This window comes from Maniola hyperantus, chromosome 2 (genome assembly GCF_902806685.2).
Source record: "Maniola hyperantus chromosome 2, iAphHyp1.2, whole genome shotgun sequence".
In the NCBI taxonomy this organism is placed as follows: domain Eukaryota; kingdom Metazoa; phylum Arthropoda; class Insecta; order Lepidoptera; family Nymphalidae; genus Maniola; species Maniola hyperantus.
Window position 1 is genome coordinate 4503114 of NC_048537.1, and position 17621 is coordinate 4520734.

The 17621-nt window shown below is 35.4% G+C and overlaps 2 protein-coding genes and 1 long non-coding RNA gene across 7 annotated transcripts; 2 read left to right on the forward strand and 1 right to left on the reverse strand.

The window, feature by feature from the left end:
• Positions 1-2514: 2514 nt before the first annotated feature.
• On the reverse strand, positions 2515-5505 carry LOC117995225 (FAST kinase domain-containing protein 3, mitochondrial-like). The gene has a single exon (XM_034983230.2). It carries the CDS (start codon positions 5312-5314, stop codon positions 3371-3373), a length of 1944 nt encoding a protein of 647 aa, XP_034839121.1. The 5' UTR covers positions 5315-5505; the 3' UTR covers positions 2515-3370.
• Positions 5506-6614: 1109 nt separating this feature from the next.
• LOC138404320 (uncharacterized) lies at positions 6615-8599 on the forward strand. The gene is made up of 2 exons (XR_011238325.1): positions 6615-7522; positions 8468-8599. It is a non-coding gene; the product is annotated as an uncharacterized lncRNA (long non-coding RNA).
• Positions 8600-8984: 385 nt separating this feature from the next.
• Positions 8985-17149, forward strand: LOC117995321 (trans-1,2-dihydrobenzene-1,2-diol dehydrogenase-like). Of its 5 annotated transcripts, none has more exons than XM_069502383.1 (7): positions 8985-9417; positions 9561-9635; positions 11820-12027; positions 13119-13410; positions 13902-14148; positions 15370-15520; positions 16802-17149. In XM_069502383.1, the coding sequence occupies exons 3-7, from the start codon at positions 11820-11822 to the stop codon at positions 16903-16905; spliced, it is 1002 nt and encodes a 333-aa protein (XP_069358484.1). In that variant the 5' UTR covers positions 8985-9417; positions 9561-9635; the 3' UTR covers positions 16906-17149. The 5 variants fall into 5 exon arrangements, with proteins under 5 accessions (XP_069358484.1, XP_034839217.1, XP_069358482.1 ...); XM_034983326.2 differs by lacking the exon at positions 9561-9635 and having other exon boundaries at positions 8985-9218; positions 9322-9417; XM_069502381.1 differs by lacking the exon at positions 9561-9635 and having other exon boundaries at positions 8985-9160; positions 9322-9417.
• Positions 17150-17621: the final 472 nt, after the last annotated feature.

Here is a 17621-nt window from a genome sequence, read left to right on the forward strand (position 1 = left end):
CGCTTTTTGAATCATATTACTCTTACTCTTATTTTTGAATCGTACTAACTGATGCCCATGACTGTGATAGCCTAGTGGTTAGGACGTCCGCCTACTAATCGGAGGTAGGGGGTTCGATCCCGGGCACGCACCTCTAACTTTTCGGAGTTATGTGCGTTTTAATTAATTAAATATCACTTGCTTTAACGGTAAGGAAAACATCGTGAGGAAACCTGCATGCCTGCGACTTCTCCATAATGTTCTCAAAGGCGTGTGAAGTCTACCAATCCGCACATGGGCAGCGTGGTAGACTATGGCCAAAACCCTTCTCACTCTGAGAGGAGACCCGTACTCTGTAGTGACCCGGTGATGGGTTGATCATGATGATAATGATGACGCCCATGACTACATCCGCGTCGATTTCAGTTTTTAAAAAGCCCGTACCTTTGATTTTGAGGTTTAAAAAGTAGCCTATGTCACCTCTCCTGAAAAAATCTTGTTTCTGTCCACAGCTTCGGTCTACGACATTGTGCTCATATTCCTAGTCACCCTTTGACCTGGCGAACGCTCCACACACTGGCACTGCCTGCTTGTCCAGCGTTATGCCCGAACGCGACGGTCTTTAATTAACTATACCGATGCAAAACATCGCGTCGATCCGTTGCTCCATTGCAACGTGATTGAAGAACAAACAAACAAACACACTTTCGCTATTATAATAATGAGCAGTGATGGAAAATGTACATATATATGTTTTTTAATTCCTAAACTTAATAGGTGTAAGGTCTAGTAATAAAAGATGTATTTATTGATAAACTTGGTAAATAAATGTATTTGCGACTTAAAATCAGACTAGAAAAATAGATTCTATATATTTTACCCATTAGATGGTAGTTTGCTTAATTTTACAAATATCACAAAATTAGCCTATATGTTTCATAGATCATGCAAAATACATTCTAATACTAACACTACTATTATACTTAAACGTCTTTGCATAATACTAATCATGAACAATAAAATATGTTCCTGTCCACTGAAGCGGAGCGGAGCGGAGATGTGTTGAGCACACCAATCAGATTGTCGGTAAATAACGTGATAATTATATTCCGTCATCTGACAAAACTATGATTGGTCAACTATAGACATCTCCGCACCGCTCCGCTTTAGTGGACAGGCGCCCTAAGACAGGGATACACCTGTACTTTGAATAATCTCAATGAACGTAGTACGTTTGTCGGAGTTTAGAGTGTTCCCGAAATTCCGCTTATTTTACATAGTATAATAGGTATAATATGCTCGAAAAAATACAATTTAGGTAAGAACAATAAAATAATTTTGATAATTTGGTACATAGGCACCTAGTACCTACCTACATAATAAAACAGCTATCTGATTGTACCTCCTCACTATAACTAAATAATTATTTTGTTTAACTTACGTGTACGGATGATATTAGGCACAATAATAAAATTGTTTATTATGAAAATTTCTATTTACAATTAATAATAATGCTGAAGACTATCATAATGTTGATAAGTTTGATACTATGACCACTAATTTCCATTATTCTTTTATTTTTTCAACTTTTTAAATAATGATATTAATATAACTAAACAATGGGGCCGATTCTCTTGTACACAATCTCTAAACTAAACTAAATTAACAGGTCTAAATCTAGTGCCATCCTTTTCCGCAAGCAACATTATGAAAGGGATAGCAATAGATTTAGGCGTGACATTTTAGTTTAGTTTAGAAATTGTGTACAATGAAATTAGCCACATTAACTTAAACATAATAGGCTAGTTGACACTTTTTTTAAGTAGGTCTTAAATGGTTACTATTTGTCCTATTAGATCAAAAAAATTAACACTATATTTTTTTGCGCCCTAAAAACCGTAAAACTTTAATTTAAAAATATATTTTTCTTAGACAGGTGAAAACACTGTCGGCCATGTTTGGCCGATAGATTATCTGTGCTCTGACGTCATGCATTTGTAAACAACAGCAAAACCTCCCAAAGTTTAATAAACATGACTTCTATACTACCTAGTTTACATGAAAAATATAGTAATTATCGTTATTGTATCATCCGAAAATGTAAAAAACGCATCGATAAAGACCACAGGAAAGTTGTGGATTAGAGTGCCCAGTGAAATAAATATACGTAACACGCGAAGACTTGCTTAAAGGGATCCTATATGACTAACGACTTCAACCCAAATTTATTTTTGCAAAGATCACTTTGTTGTAAGTCTTACTTAATAACTTATTCAATTTATAAAGAGAAAACGATATTTTTTTACGTTTACTATGAGTTTTTAGAAATATATAAAAACTAGCTTATGCTCGTGACTTCGCACGCGTGGACTTCATAAATTTCAAACCCCCATTCAACCCACTCAGGGGTGGAATTTCATAAAATCCTTTCCTAGTGGATACCTTCTCTTTACCTACAAAGAACACACCCACCAAATTTCAAGTACCTATCTAGGACCAGCTGTTTAGATGTTTAGGCTGTGCGTTGATATATAAGTTAGTCAGGACTTAAAATTTTATATATATGGATACTGCGTTAGTCCCCGCGTGACATAGGGATGACATTTCTTTGTTTACATATTTAATGACGTCACATCATGGCTGACAGCGTTTTCTGCGTTTCAAATAAAAATAAAAACTGTATTTTTTTAAATTGGATTTATATATCCATCCTGCGTTTTTAATAATTGTTATTGATATATTTCGTTGTCTTAAGCAAAATACTATAATAAATAATCATTTATTGGACGAAATTAGATATGAGTCAAGTAGCCTATTGTACCTACCTTGGCATTATTTCCTTTTTTAATTTAAGTACCTAGTTTAAAAAAATCTGTACAAATTTGGAACCACAGGAAAGGAAATCCAAAAAAAACTGGTCAAGTATAAGTCGAAGGATTCCATACCATCATACAAGAAATAACACTTTTTAATTTATTGTGATGTAACCACAAAGAAGATTTTTTCCTTTATCTGTAATCTGTAGTATAAGACAATGGGGCTGATTCTCTTGTACACAATCTCTAAACTAAACTAAATTAACAGGTCTAAATCTATTGCTATCCTTTTCCGCAAGCAACATTATGAAAGGGATAGCAATAGATTTAGATGTGTCATTTTAGTTTAGTTGAGAGATTGTGTACAAGAGAATCGACCCCATTGATAGCTAGTAGCTACCTGCCAAATTTCATGATTCTATGGATTCTAGGTCATTGGCACGATCATTGGGAAGTACCCCTATAAGTTTTGATTACCTTGACGGACAACAAAGTGATCCTACACGTGTTTCATTTTTTGAACCCTAAAAACAGTTATTTTAAGTTTAAAGGTCACATTTTAAATTATAGTGGCATTATAAACTGGGCTCAGCATTGTCAATACTATCAGACAAATATTTCTTGAGAGCAACAGTATTATAAGATATGTAGAATTGACTGAGTAAAGCATACCTCAGACTCACAACTTTAAAACCGAGGATATTCAAATGCCTCTTTTTCATAACCTGTGGGCCTATAAGCTGCTTGTTATCAGAACAATAGTGGTCTGGCAAATGGATAAGTATTGCTATACTCTCATTTTTGAGAGTGTTACATTTCCAATTAAATGTGCTACTGCTTATATCGGATGGATGTAGCAACACATCAATCAGATATGTCTCATCCGAACAAAAGTTTGGTAAAACAACAGCAGTTGACATTTTGTTTGCACCTCCAATCACTGACACAAAGCTATCCTTAGTTTTCTCTATAACATTTTTAATTCTACTGTCTTGTATGACAGGTTTAAACCATTGGTCTTTAGGTAACAAAGGGCCACTATACCCCTCACACTCCAGAGATAATGCTGTATCTATCAAATGTAACTTCTTCAAGATGTCACAGTTATTTATTTTAGCCATATACTCTGCACTAAATATTTTAGATACTAATTTCAAAGGATAGTGGCCACAGTAGATGTACGATGACATTATCGAGCAAAGATCATCAATACTCATTCTTAAATAATTCTCAAGTAGAACATCTTCAACTAACATCCAAAACTCTATATTAGACGGCTCCGTATACATATATCCATATGGATATATAAAGGACTTTAAAAAACTGGATGGCACATTTTTTCGTTTGGCAATAAAATATTGACTGCATATTTCTAGTATCTGTTTATTACGCAATTTGAACTGCATGCAGTAATTCAAAATACCTATAACTAAAACCTGTGACTTAATCTTGGAAGATTTATACTTTAAAAACTTTTCAATAGCAGCATCAATTTGCTTATCGGTGAACTTGAGGCGCGTAAATTTTGTAATTACACCCAGCAATTCATCATCATCCAAAGCATGAATATTAGTGTAAAACCAGTGTCCTAAAATGGCGTAAGACTGCATAGAAAAATATTTCTCTACTAAGAAAATATCAAGGATATCTTGCATAGTTGTAACTTTTATTTTAGACCATAACTCAAATAGTTTCTGCTCTAACAGAGATGTTACAGTTTTTTTACTCACTCTCAAGCCAGGCAAAATTGAAAAGATTTGAACAATATTAATTTCATTTATATCTTTCTCTTTGTCAATAAAGCCAACCCATAGTCTATCAATAGTATCAGCATATTTTTGATCACTGCTATGTCTATTCAGAAACATTGCAAAATCACACAATTGATCCACAGTCAGTTTATTGTCAATAACTCTGATCAGTAGCTCATCACAAAACTTGTACTTGTGTGGTTCCATAACTGTAGACGATGTCTTAATAACATTTAATATTGTCTGGGTATCTTCAGTCTTCATAACAACTTTTAGCAGTTTCTCTAAGATAGCGCCTTTTGCGAAATTAACGTGAACTGTTTGATCGTTGGACATATTATTATCTAAATGTGGATCTTTTTCTAAATCGTAAATTCTTTCGATTGCACCTAATGCAATATTTGGTGTTATCTTAGTACATTTTGTTATCAACGAAAATACGTCACGTAAATCCATACATTGTTTAAACTCCTCTTGTATGAGATGATAATTAAAAGAGTCATTTGCTGTTCGCGGAACTTCTACTGAAGAAGGGTCGTCCAATGCCTTTATATCCTTCAGTTTTCTCACCACAACTGGCAGTTCGTGCACATTGAATCCGTTTTCGATTAAGATCGTACTATTGCTAAATTCTGGTGAAGAAAACTTGTCGTCACTAAGCGAACGAGTGATAAAATTGTACAACGAAGATACTGAGCTGCAGCTGTTATTCGCACACAGTACATTATTACGAGCTTTTGTATACGACCTCCACAAAATTAACGTCATGACTTATTCAATACAGAGCAAAATATTTACACAATAAAATATGAGAAAAGGAAAAGATTTCAAAAAAATTTTAGGCTGTTCAGACTTGAATTGAATTTTCTATCATTTTCTTTTTCAATTATTTTGTTTAAGATGTTTAATATTTATTTTGGTGTTTAGCACGTCAAAGTCAATGTCAATTTGTCAAACTTCAAAGTCCGCAGTGCGCACCACTGATCACTATATGCGCCTCATGCGCACTGCGCACATCATGCATCAAAAAACCGGTGACAAAAACTGAGCATCAAACTATGGTCCGAGGTCTGAAAACATAGAGTAAAGTCTGAAAACTCTGGGAAAACTCCTTAGACTATGGAGAATAGGATCAATGATCCCGACAAACGACAAACCTCGGTTTTTCCAATGTTGGTAGCCATATTAACTCGTTCATTATTCATATGTTATTCATTCATTCGCGTAGATAGAATAATAGGTAAATTTAAGTACTGTGTAACCGCGTAGGTATGAGATAGCGATGACACGACGTAACGATGAATAACACGACAATTATTACCATTGTTTAGTAGTCAATATTTGTATTAACTGATCAACAATATTTGTATTAAATGTTTCTTATGTGAAAACAAGTAAATAACTCGTGAGAAATACAATTACGCCATGAATTCTCAAAGTTTGTTTCGCAACAAAAGTTGCATACTTTGTATGTAAGTTGTATGTATTCTTGAAAAAAACCAGTTACACGATAAGGGACAAAAAATAGGTTAGCTGCGTCTCTGTTTATCACATTAGTAACTTTATCTGTGCTCTCTTTTTAGTGTGAATGAGAAAGCAAACGTTCCTGTATCTACGTTTATTACTCTATCTACGTTCATTCGTCAAGTTATCAATAATGTCAGTTGCGACTCTTCGTCTATGGTTGCGTCAGTTGTTTTAGTTGGTAAGGTTTTACTTATAGTCTAGTTTGGTCTAGTTCGTGGTCTACAGGCCCTGTCAACTGAGGGCCATAAAAGATGCATCAGTCCATTTCTTTCGCACTTTCTATTCCTCTTTCGAAATCCACAGGACTATCTCGCTCCACTCACACAGTATTAAAGGCACATGTACATACAGCACACTATGATATTTTTTGCTCAAATCTTATTGGTCGGTGATTAGATCCAATCGGCTTTCATTACATAGAATTTCGAAATAAAAACATCGGTTTTGAGAGATTTTATAACCTAACCTAAAAAACTCAATTTTTCTTCCATTGCGAGAGTTTAAATCTCCCTATATACACTGTAGTCTGTGAGTTTAAACCTTGAAGTGTGCTGCAGTTATAACAGGATATTCGTTTTATATTTCTATTTTCAGTTTTTTATGTTTTTGTTTTAATTGAGAGATATAGTGGATGTGCTCTTTAAACTTGCCTGCCTAATTTAGGCTTAGTAATAATTGTTAGTGTTTCTAAATACCTAGTATCCTTTTTATCTGATATGAGGCAGTGTAGTGTACCTAAGTGTAAAAGCACCCTACATTTACACGCCGTACTTTTTACCGACACAACTAGATGGAAAGCATGGTTGATTAACTGTACATATGTATTTGCGTAAGTACTCCCTTAGGCAATTAAAAAATGGTCAGGATTTGCGAATCCCATTTCTTACCTCGGTATATCGTAAATAATAGATTGACAAAAGATTCAATTCCCACGCTGAATTTGCATATTACACAGTCTTCTAAAAACCCTGGTATAGTACATTTTAAAATTGACAAATTTCTAGAGATATCCCCTTTACAGACTGGTAAACCCCTCGATGTTAACATAGTCGATATCCCATCGACTTCACAAACAGACAAACAAAGTAGGAATGAGCAAGCTTCTGTTATTTCAAGTCCTATAGATTTAGTAAATCCCTTGCCAAATATCCCGATTCCTGACAAACAGAAGTCACCAGATTTAATTCAGCACTCTATTTTAGAGCCAACAACTTCTATTACTCATTACTCTCAACCACTGAGTCATAAATATATCATATATATGATGTCCCACATTTACTCAAATGTTTCCACAATAATTTTCAGAAGAAGGACTTGCTCATCGGGAGTCAGCGTGCTCAGTGGGACTACATCGAGAAGCTGTTTGCTGTTGATGGTGTGGCAGGTGTTGGATGGTCTACCAAATTAACAGACAAGCATGTGAAACCAAATTGATATGACAAGTTGAAGGCAAGTAACTGAACATTTGTTTTGTAACAATAGCTTTGTGATAATGTCCTTGCCTTGGAAAAAATCCAATAAAACTATGGTGCGCAGACCTTAGTTATTGGTACTAAAACTTCTTGTTTTCGTGGTGTCTATGTTATCACGTTTTTGAAAGCACTGTCTCTGAAACTATGGGTTGTAGACCTTGTTGTTGGTCAATTTTAAGTTTCAGCGTACAAAAATCTCATCACGTGATCACATAGACACCATAAAAACAAGAAGTACCAATAACCAGGGTCGGCGCCCAATAGTGACGAAGATAATTATGAGCATACTAGGTGATGCCAGCGACTGCGTGGATTTTCATTTTTCAAAATCCCGCGGGAACTCTTTGATTTTCCGGGATAAAAAGCAGCCTATATGTTTATTCAGGGTATAATCTATCTCCATTCCAAATTTCATCCAAATCCGTTCAGCTGTTTTTGTGTGATTGAGTAACAAACATCCAAACATCCACACTTTCACATCCATACTAATATTATAAATGTGAAAGTGTGTTTGTCTGTCTGTCTGCTAGCTTTTCACGGCTCAACCGTTCAACCGATTTGACGAAATTTGGTACAGAGATAGCTTGCATCCCGGGGAAGGACATAGGCTACTTTTTATCCCGGAAAATTGAAGAGTTTCCACAGGATTCTTAAACACCTAAATCCACGCGTACGAAGTCGCGGGCATCGGCTAGTTTATAATATTAACATTAGGATTAGGATAATTAGGTTTAGGATAGTATAATTATGAGCATAAAAGATAATTTTTTGAATAAAAATTTGAATCCTAATGAATTTCCAAACTACTCATTTAAATTCTTTAATTATATTTTAAACCCAATGTCTACTTTAAATCTAAATTGCATTATCAAATTTAGTTTATTAACATAATTATCTATAAAAAAATAACCATGCATTACAGGTGAAACTTGCTGCGCAAGTCTTCAGCAGAGATGTGGCCCACAGCTTAAGAATACAGATGAACACTTATCGTCAATTACAACTGGAACATGGTTATTGTCTATTCTAAATAAAGTTTTTATATTTTGATAAATTTGATTGTTTTTTTTTGAAAAACTAAATTTCTTAATAAATTATTAGTAGGATTACCGATAAATACTGAAAATCGGTAATTTATAGCAAAACCGTTAAAATCTGTAAAAAGGACATCACTAAAAAGTTACGGTTTTCCTGCTGTCACGCCATCCCTAATTTACGACAATCCGGGCATATAATTGCTATATATTATATAAAGTTAGAAAGAGATGGTCCTGTGGATTCTCATAGTAAAAACCAATAAAATGTGAGACAGACGATCACTACAACAATGACAATTTGTTATATAAATTCCTTGCCTCCCACTTCCCCTTACTACTGAAACAAACATCGTCTATGGAGTTGGTGGTCTGTATCCTATATGTTATTGGTCTGTGGTGGTCTAGTTCTAGTTCGTGCTCGTGATCTCTTGTGTGGTTATAGTTTTGAATTTCGATTCTTTTAAAATAAATTTATAAATTACGCCAGTGAAGTGCTCAGCGAAAAAATAACATAACTTTCTATTACTAACCACGTATTTTTTTTTAAATATTACAATTACCTAAATACTTAACTTATTGTAAGTTAAAAACAAAAAAGTTTACTAGATTGGATCGAATACTTTTAAGTTTGAAAGGGTATTTACCTTTGAGCGTAATTAATTTACCCATATGTACTTAAATCATCATTTTCTTATAAAAAAAGGCCATTGTGTAGACTTGATAACTATCTTTCTCACAGGGAAATTACGCCGGGCAAAAAAAATTGAGTAAACATAAACCCTTTCATAGTTTCCGGTAAACCCGAATTACAAGTATGCCTGAACACACAGTAACAGTGAGTATTCATATTTCATACATTTTCACAATTAAAAGTTCATTATCAAGGTATTCATATTGTGTAGGTGCTTATCGAATAGTGATTTGAAGTAATCTACAACAGGTGTAAAACTAGACTAACCAAGCTTTTTGTTTTCCCAGGGCAGATCTTGAACTTAATTTCCAATACTCATCTCGTAGTAAAATATAAAATAAAGCCACTAGTGCTAAATACAGGTGTGTAGACTGTAGTGTCTAGTAGCAGGTTTTAAATAAGATAGCTATAGCCACTAAGTACCTATGCCTCTATGCCTAAGATATTCAATAGTGTAAAATGGTTAAGAATAGAGCAAAAGGTTAGCGAAGGAGTCCTTAAGAAGAAACTTTTAAAGAAGTTTTTATTAAGGACTCCTTCGCCAACTGAATACAGCGAAGTTAATATACTAGGTATATTAACTTCACTGTACTTATAAAAACTAATAGTTAATCCATTATGAGCACAAACTCGCCGATAAACTGATGTGCAGTTTGGCGAGATAGTTTTTTTTTTTTTTTTAAAGAATATTAGCCATGTTAAAAGACTAATATTCCCCTTTCCTCTCCAACTAAGCGTCAAGCTTGTGCTTGTGCAAGAGTAGGTACGACAATAGTGCAACGGGCGAGGTTTGAACCGTCAACCTTTCGGTTTTCAGTCCACTTCTTTACCGATTGAGCTATTGAGGCTCTAATTTGCTCTAAATTGTTATATTACGTGTGCATTATAATAAATAATTTTTTTAAAAATGCCAGAAAATAAGACTATCATTCATCACAAGTATTCTGTAGAGATATTTGAAAGATATTTGTGATAAAGTCACATACCTAATAGATTTATAAATAAAGAAAACTTTTTTAGAATAATTATAATAAGTAGGACTACTTACTTTAGTTTGTTGTGGTATGAGTTTTTTAATAAAGGTGTATTATATTAAATAAATATCTTTATCAAAGAATTTTGTTAAAATAATGTAAAATAAGGTATTAATTCACATCATAAATATAAAATGTAGCTCTGTAACTTTACAACAATTTATATAAAGTCACTCATTACAGCATTTAGTTAGTAATAATGAAAAATAAGCATTGAGGTATTTCAACAAGAGTACCGAGTGTTTTTATGCCTCTATGGCCTGTCACTGCTCAGTCATTCATTACAGATCTATTAACATCATGTGAGCTCATAAATGTTATAATTTATAAACATTGTTACAGCACTTGTACAACAATGTTATGTATAACATGTATACATACAAAGTAAACAAACACGAAACAACTAGTTGACCAATAGAAATGCTGTCTTTTATTAACAGCAATTACAGTCAAACGGCAATTAAATGCAAGGCCTCAAATATAATACTCATTCCATAGCTATAGTGCAAATCAGTAATCACTGACACACTATACAACAAACATTTCAGGGGCTTATCTGCTAAGATTTTTGTTTCATTATCTTTTATAGACTTGATAACACACGTTTATCTATTATTATCTAAAAAAAGGTTTATAATTCTGCAAATAATATGAAGCAGTGTTTATTATTAAAGGTAATGTAAAGTGGACATCAAATTTCACAATGTAGCACAAATGCTGTGCATTGGACCCATAATGCATTATCAGCTCAAACAGTGCTTACATGTCCTATTTGCTTACAATAATCTGAGGTATCTATGTATTATGTATAAAGTGGTATTCAGATTTACAATAGCTTGTGTTATCATTTAACAACACTTATCTAACTTTGATAAAAAAGTATGCACACCTTTTTGTGTTTGACCAAGTAGTATAGCCTGTGACATCCACAAACTTGGAGTAGCTAGATACTGCATCGGTCAGTCGGCATGCCCGAAATTTAGTGTCTATTTAATTTTCATTCGCCCTGTCAATACTATCATTCCTCTTTCCAAATACGAAAAATCGATCCTCTCTCCTGTCGAAGTCTGTTGGCTTCCTTAAGTGTAGTGATTAAAACTTGTGATTGCACGCGTTGTGGTCCCGCGTGACGTGATTGTAAGTAAAAAAATAGGCATAGTTGGTTTCATTTATTTTTTTTATTTCAATACAGGTTAAACCTTGACTACTGTCTGGTTATAAAGTGACGATGCAGTCTAGATGGAAGCATCAAGTGGGTTAACTTGGAAAAGTAAGGCAGTTTCATTAAACGGTTGAAAATTTTCCGGTTTCTACGCGGCATCGTACCGAAACAATCGAAGCCGAATAAATTATAAATTCCCAAATTGCCGCTGCTTGTATCGAATCAGAGATTTCCTACTTTTAAGACCTCAACACTCGCCACTGCGCCACCACTATTTAATGAATATGCGACATCTAAAAAGTCATATAAAACTCGAAAGTCAGTGGTGATATTATTATTTGTACTTTTAGATGGGTAAACAACTGAAATGGGGAATAGCCGGAGTCGGTATGATCGCACATGATTTCTTGACGGCGATGGCTTCTCTGCCGGCGGAGCAGCACAAGGTCGTCGCCATCGCTGGCAAAGACCTAGATCGTGTTCACAGATTAGCCACGCTCCACAACGTAAGCACAGCCTATGAAGGCTATGATTCGATCGCTAACGATGCCAACGTAGGTAAGTTCTCGAGTAGGTAATTCACCTACACGATAAAATTATAGTCTGTATATTGGCTTAAACCGAGGCGCAGCGTCCTTTTTTTTGGTTCCGTACGTCCAGATGAAAAACTAACAAGAGTAGGGAGTCAAGAAGGCGCCCACAGGAAACACGCCAAGAGCAAGTACCGGGGTTTCTTCTGTTATTCGGGGTCTATGACCGAGAGGTTGGTGGGGCCATGGGAGGTGGAGGGTTCTCCAATGTCCATCTGTCACAGCCAATTTTTGTACAATGTAATTTAAATACGGTCGAAATTGGTAACATAAAACAAAACAAGGAGCAGGCTCAAAACTCAAAAGATGCTTGTTGCGGCCGAGCGCGCTTCCAGTTCCAAAATAGATAAAGCTTAGTTTGAGCTATTATAAGAAACGCTGTGCCTCAGCTTCACTTCACTCTTCAGGTGTGCGTTGCGCCTTAGTCATCAAATTCTAACAACATTCGCCTTACCTTGATCATAAGGCCATGAGCCCATGACCACGAAAACTGACGAATTTTCCGTCTTAAAAAGTTTTGCACTTGAATATAAATGACTTCTCAATTTTATTACAAAAGCAAATTAAATAAAAGACAATGTTTTATCGATCGTTACTAACTATGTAGATATGGATGGACTACATATTTGCCGTATTACCCACTAATTCTGAATTGTCTATTATTAAACTAATTGTGGTATTAACATTAGTGGTCTCAGTTTTGCCTTTTTGCTTTTTTGTATGTATATAAATTGCGAGCAAATGAACAGGCTGAACATCCCCTGATGTTAAATGCTTATCGCAGCCCATGAACATTCGCAACACCAGAGGAACCGCCAATCGTTGCCGGCTTTTCAGGAAATCGTTGATACGCCCCTTGAATAACCCCATGTCGAAATCCAGTGGGAACACCGCCGAAGAGAGTTGCGTGGAAAAAATGATCTGGCACAACGGATGGTCGAAGTACACACAGATCCGCCCCAATATATAATTTAAAAATGCCTTTGCTTTTGCCTGTCTCTATCTTCTTCTTTCGTCATATTTTTTTTGGGTTAATTTTCACACATTGATTTTTTTCAGACATTGTTTTCGTCAGCGTACTTAACTTACAGCATTTCGAAATAACTAAAATAATGTTAGAAAATGGTAAACACGTGCTATGTGAAAAGCCAATGGGCATGACGTATAAACAGACAAAATCTCTCGTGGATTTGGCTCGCGAAAAGAGGCTCTTTCTCCTTGAGGGGATGTGGTCGAGATTCTTTCCCGCTTACGACGCTTTAGACAAGCATATTGCGAGTGGTGGGCTTGGCGACATTTATCATATAAACATACAATTCGGGGTGGAAATTAATGACATAGAGAGAAACTTGTAAGATATTTTTATTTTCTTTCTTACTGATTCATTTTAACATTCTTTTGGGCTTTTCTTTCCTTTTCTCATGCTTAATTTCATTATAATTATATATCTATCTAAGATATTGTACATAAGTTCTCTGTTCGTGCCTGACGTTCTATTTCTAAAAGCGACTAACTGCAAAAAAAATATTTTGAGATATCTCCAAAAAATAAGAATTTTCAAAAACTGATGTTTCTAAAGCAGAAAGTAGTACCAAAGTTTTTAGTCTGATACTACGTAGCAAACTTTTCTATTCCCGTGTTTTTGGCGATAACTCAAAAACTACTTTTTGCAGTTAGCCGCTTTTTAGAAAAGGGACTGTACGTACGTTCTACTTAATTACCTACTGACTTGAATATATCGATCGAAATATTTATAATGATCATAATATTGTTTGTGTTACATTGTTCTCAAGCAAGGTAGATATTTGTATAAGATGGTGTTTTCATAAACTAAAATTGCAGAATGAAAGATTTGGGCGGCGGCGCAGTACTAGACTTAGGCATTTATATGTTGCAACTCCTCCAATTTGTATACAAGGAGCCGCCGACTGACATCATGTGCACGGGGCACTTGAGCAAGACTGGCGTGGACGAGTCAGTGTCGTGTGCGCTGAAGTATAAAGACGGCAGGACGGCCACCATCGCTGCGCACACGCGAGCAACTATGCCTAATAAGGCAGAAATAACTGGGACCAAAGGCACAGTTTTGGTAAGTTATGCATTCGAACTTCAAACCTTTATTGACATTTTATCGTAAGAATCTTGGGCTATTACTTTGTTTAGTCCAAGAATTACATTGCAGTTGTAACTTGTCATCGGCCGGACCCAGTTGGTCACGATATCCGAGAAATATACGAGAAACCTATACGGCGGCGCACCCCTTCACGACACTTATCTATATCTTACGAGAGACATAATAGTTTACGCGATAGAAAGAAAGTTTATTAAATTTTAAGCTGCAACGCTATGCAAGCTGAATTGCACTTCATTGCGACGTAATAAAAGTCGTTATATTTAAACGGCATTGCGGAGTGAACTTTAGCTATACCTATCTGTAAATTATTATGTGGTTCTAATATCCAATGCCTTATTTTGGAGCCAAAATTCAAGGGTTCTTGGCAAATTCCCATAGTCCTCTTCATTCCCAATGATGTCAATAACTATTTTTATGCACTGACCTGTTGCATGGAGTGCACTGAAAATTACGGACTAATTAGAAACCATCAGGGGATCACATTGGATCAGTCATAAAAACTATAACGCTGTAAAACTTCGTAATAAAGAGAGAGAAAAAATACAGCGAAATCGAACGACGCGACGCTAAGAACATTTACACCATAAACAGCTAAAATTACCTATTGTAGGATAAACGCATTTACTGATTGTTACCATTTATGCAATAAGCAGTTCACATCAACGTAATTTATCGCCTAATTTATCTTAAGGAAAACCAGTCTATAAATTGTACATGTTCGTTTTAAAGCTCAAACTGTATCCTCGATTCCTATTATTATTTTACATATTACTCGTCATATTTACTTATTATTATAAGCATGTATACTTTTATTTAAAAACATGACTAAATAATACAGGGATCTATTTTTAATGAAATAAATTTACTGTAGAGCAATCAAATTACATATTATAAGTACCTCATTTAAACTAAAACACGTTTAGCACGCTCGTAAGCTGTTTAATTGAGTCATTACTACCTATCCAGATATTTTACAACAATAGCGTTATTATAACGTAGTCTGGTAAAAAGAAATAAATAATATAATCTCCGTAAATTTCAACTGAGTCATCGTTAAGGTTGGTCTTGTAATAAAAACTTAAAAGGATTTGTAGAATTTACAAATCGAAGGAGTGTTACTTTAATTGAAGAAATAACTTATGTGGGTAGATTTTAATTATTATTTTTTGTTTGTAGATGGACTATTTTTGGTGTCCAACAGTGTTACACATATCGGCTGCCAACAGCACGGAGTGGACGCTCCCGAATGGCAAATATAAGTTCCATTTCCACAACAGCGCAGGACTGAGCTATGAGATACAGGAGTGCTGGGACTGTATTAATCAGGGTAAGTAAAGCAGGCTACTCACACATCTGCCGCAGGGGCAATCTAAGTCGCACGGCGGAAGGGGCAATCTAGAATTCTTGAATGTCTTCAGTGTGAGAGACTTTATCATTATCAGTCTGCTGGACATCTCTATCGAAAGCGCACCACCATACCGGGTCCGTAATCATGCATCAACTTCCCGTAACCTTCTTCAGGTCGTTGGCCCAATCGGGCTTAAAGCCGATCCGCCTTGTAACTAATTTTACTTTAATACACATTTACCTGTTGCAAAATGATTCGGAAAAATTCGTATCACCTAGCCTTCGACTTTAGAGTTCCTTGACTTTTTTAAGTCTACTCGTATTACCTAGCCATTCGACCTTTTGGAGTTTAGTCATAGTGAACTAGAGTGAGGAAAATATCCTTAATCGACGATAATATGTCAAATAATTATTAAAATCAAACAAAAATAGGGCTACCTAGCGTCAAATGTCCTTTGACGCCTACCAATGACTTTCAAGCCTCGACGTTTTGTTAGAAGTTCCTTAACAATACTATCTAATTTGACTCATTTTCCTCTATTTTAATTTCTAAATTACTTAAGTCTACAAAGCGTTTCCGGTTACGAACTATTAGGTCCAATGACTTAAGCGAAGACTAGTTACGACTTCCTACCGACAATTCTCGGTTTCGGATCGGATGCAATGGGTGAAGACTGAAGACGCGGGTTGGAAGTTTTGTCGCATGCAATTTACTTGGTAGGTGTTCCCGTTATAAAGTAGTTGGTACATGTTAGGTTCCTTGGGTAGGTGATGCTGTAAATAGTAGATAGTAGCTTTAGGTAGGTAGGTAGGATAGATTTTGAATATGTTGTTTTATTGCTTTTGCTTACGCTGACGAAGAAGCTAAGCATATCGTATCTCTATATATAAAAATGAATCGCTAAATATGTTGCTGATCACAAATCTCGAAAACAGCTGAACCGATTTCGCTAATTCTTTTTTATAATATTCCTTGAAGTACGAGGATGGTTCTTACGGAGAGAAAAATTTGAATCGACTGTTAGGCGGTACGAAGTTCGCCGAGGCAGCTAGTTAATAATAATAATAATGTAAAGCAGTTCATATTACTAGGTAGTAGGTAGCTTGTAAACCCGTAAACGGGGTCTAATATAATTAGCAGATACTATGCTCACGACATCGCAGCAGCAGCGTAACAAAGGATTGTAAAGTATTAATAAATCAGGAAATACTTTATTCACTTGAAAATTACCTCCATTTAAATAAAATTTTCTTCTTTCAGGATTATTGGAAAGTCCGAAAATGAGCTTAGACGAAAGCGTTCTCCTGTCGAAGCTCAGTGATACCATGAGAGCGCAACTAGGTGTACTCGATAATGTAATTTAAGTTTTACCCACCGGATATAGAGTTCAAAATTTAATAAGCCAGTATAGTATTAGTCTAGGCTAAGTAGATACAAATTACAATACACGAACAAAATGTCTGCATAATATTTTTGGATCCAACAATATTTTTTCCGTACAAAACTTATAGTATTTACCTCAACCAACTGTGATGAAAGTATGTTGTGACACGTATTGTAAATTATTATACATTTTAAAAATATATATACGCTAATTTATTGTACCCACGAACGTTGTTTTATTAACTTTACTCATTGGCTTGTGCTATTTATAACTCTTGCTGATTAGTGGAGGTGCGTGTTTGGAATTAGGTACCTATATTTCGCGACAGGTTAAAATATCAATCGGGGTTTGAGGCTGGGGGGCGCCCCGCACCGGGTTAGCGCGGAGATGTGCGGGTGTGCCCTCCCCGATTGCCATCACCTATCGCGTACTTTATACACGTAAAATAAACTGTTCTACTTGCTAAAGTATACAAATAGGTAGTATTGCTAGACGATGCCCGCGAATTCGTCCTCGTGGAATTAGGTTTTTAAAAATCCCGTAAGAACTTTATTTTTCCGGGATAAAAGTGGTCACTTGTCTATCTCCGGGATGCAAGCTACCTCTGTAGTCTGTACCAATAGCCAGTCGCTTCCTTGTCGGCGGTGAAACAAATCCCTCACTGACAGAAAATAAATAGGTGAATTATATGACGGA